Below are 941 nucleotides of genomic sequence, written 5' to 3' on the forward strand. Positions count from 1 at the left end.
CCCTCACTGGTTCGAAGGATCTGCAGATGGTCAGCATTTCCCTACGAACACTATGTCGCCCTCGAGAGGATAAGCTTCCTTCGATTTACCGCTACGTGGGCACTGACTACGATGAGAAGGTGTTTGCATATCAACTTGAATGGGTGGATATTTCTATTCCTGTCAGGTGTTGCCCTCCATCATCAATGAGGTTCTGAAGTCTGTCGTGGCTCAGTTCAATGCTTCTGAGTTGGTGACTCAGCGAGAGGTAGAGTCTTTTGCTAGCGCTTGACAATGTTGAAATATTTCTTCGCTTTCCTCAGATGAGTTTCTCCACGAGTTTTCTTAATAACTATCATATAAGTTTACTCTAAAGTTCGGATAGAATACACAGCAACCAAAAAAAGTTTACCAAAACTTCTTCAAAGATTTCATATTGTCACCAACGCATATATGTAATCATGTGCATGTGCGTATTTTCTTATACACTGTTTTTCAATTGTTGTTCATGGCAGGTTGTTTCGCGTCGTATTCGACAAGAGTTGGTTGAACGCGCGCGTGAGTTCAACTTGATTTTGGACGATGTTGCCATCGTGGACCTCGCCTTCTCACCAGAGTAGGAGGAAATTGTGTTATCATCACCATAGGAATTTTCAGGTACGCCGGTGCTGTCGAGCAGAAGCAAGTAGCCCTGCAACAGGCCGAACAGGCGAGGTACCAGGTTTTGAAAGCGCAGGAAATGAAGAAGAACATCATCATCAAGGCTCAGGGTAGGACATCGCCTCCAATGGAGGGAATTTACTCTAGTATTCTGTTCAGCAGCATTTTGGCGTCGTCGCTGTCAGAAAATGTTGTTTTTTTGTTCGCAGAGGATTGTTTAAGCTGAAGCGAAACGAATTAGAGAAATCTAATAATTGCTTTCACAATCCGGTGGCTAGGCGATAACTAGAGTATGATCATCA

At 43.7% G+C, this 941-nt stretch overlaps 1 protein-coding gene across 1 annotated transcript; it reads left to right on the forward strand.

Moving 5' to 3' along the window:
* Positions 1-26: 26 nt before the first annotated feature.
* Pmar_PMAR016395 (prohibitin, putative) lies at positions 27-832 on the forward strand (the record flags this gene model as incomplete). The annotated part of the gene is made up of 4 exons (XM_002779051.1): positions 27-119; positions 167-247; positions 495-595; positions 637-832. Coding segments are annotated over 4 exons (471 nt in total), but the record flags the coding sequence as incomplete, so codon positions are not given.
* Positions 833-941: the final 109 nt, after the last annotated feature.

This window comes from Perkinsus marinus (assembly GCF_000006405.1).
Source record: "Perkinsus marinus ATCC 50983 genomic scaffold scf_1104296947822, whole genome shotgun sequence".
NCBI lineage: Eukaryota > Perkinsozoa > Perkinsida > Perkinsidae > Perkinsus > Perkinsus marinus.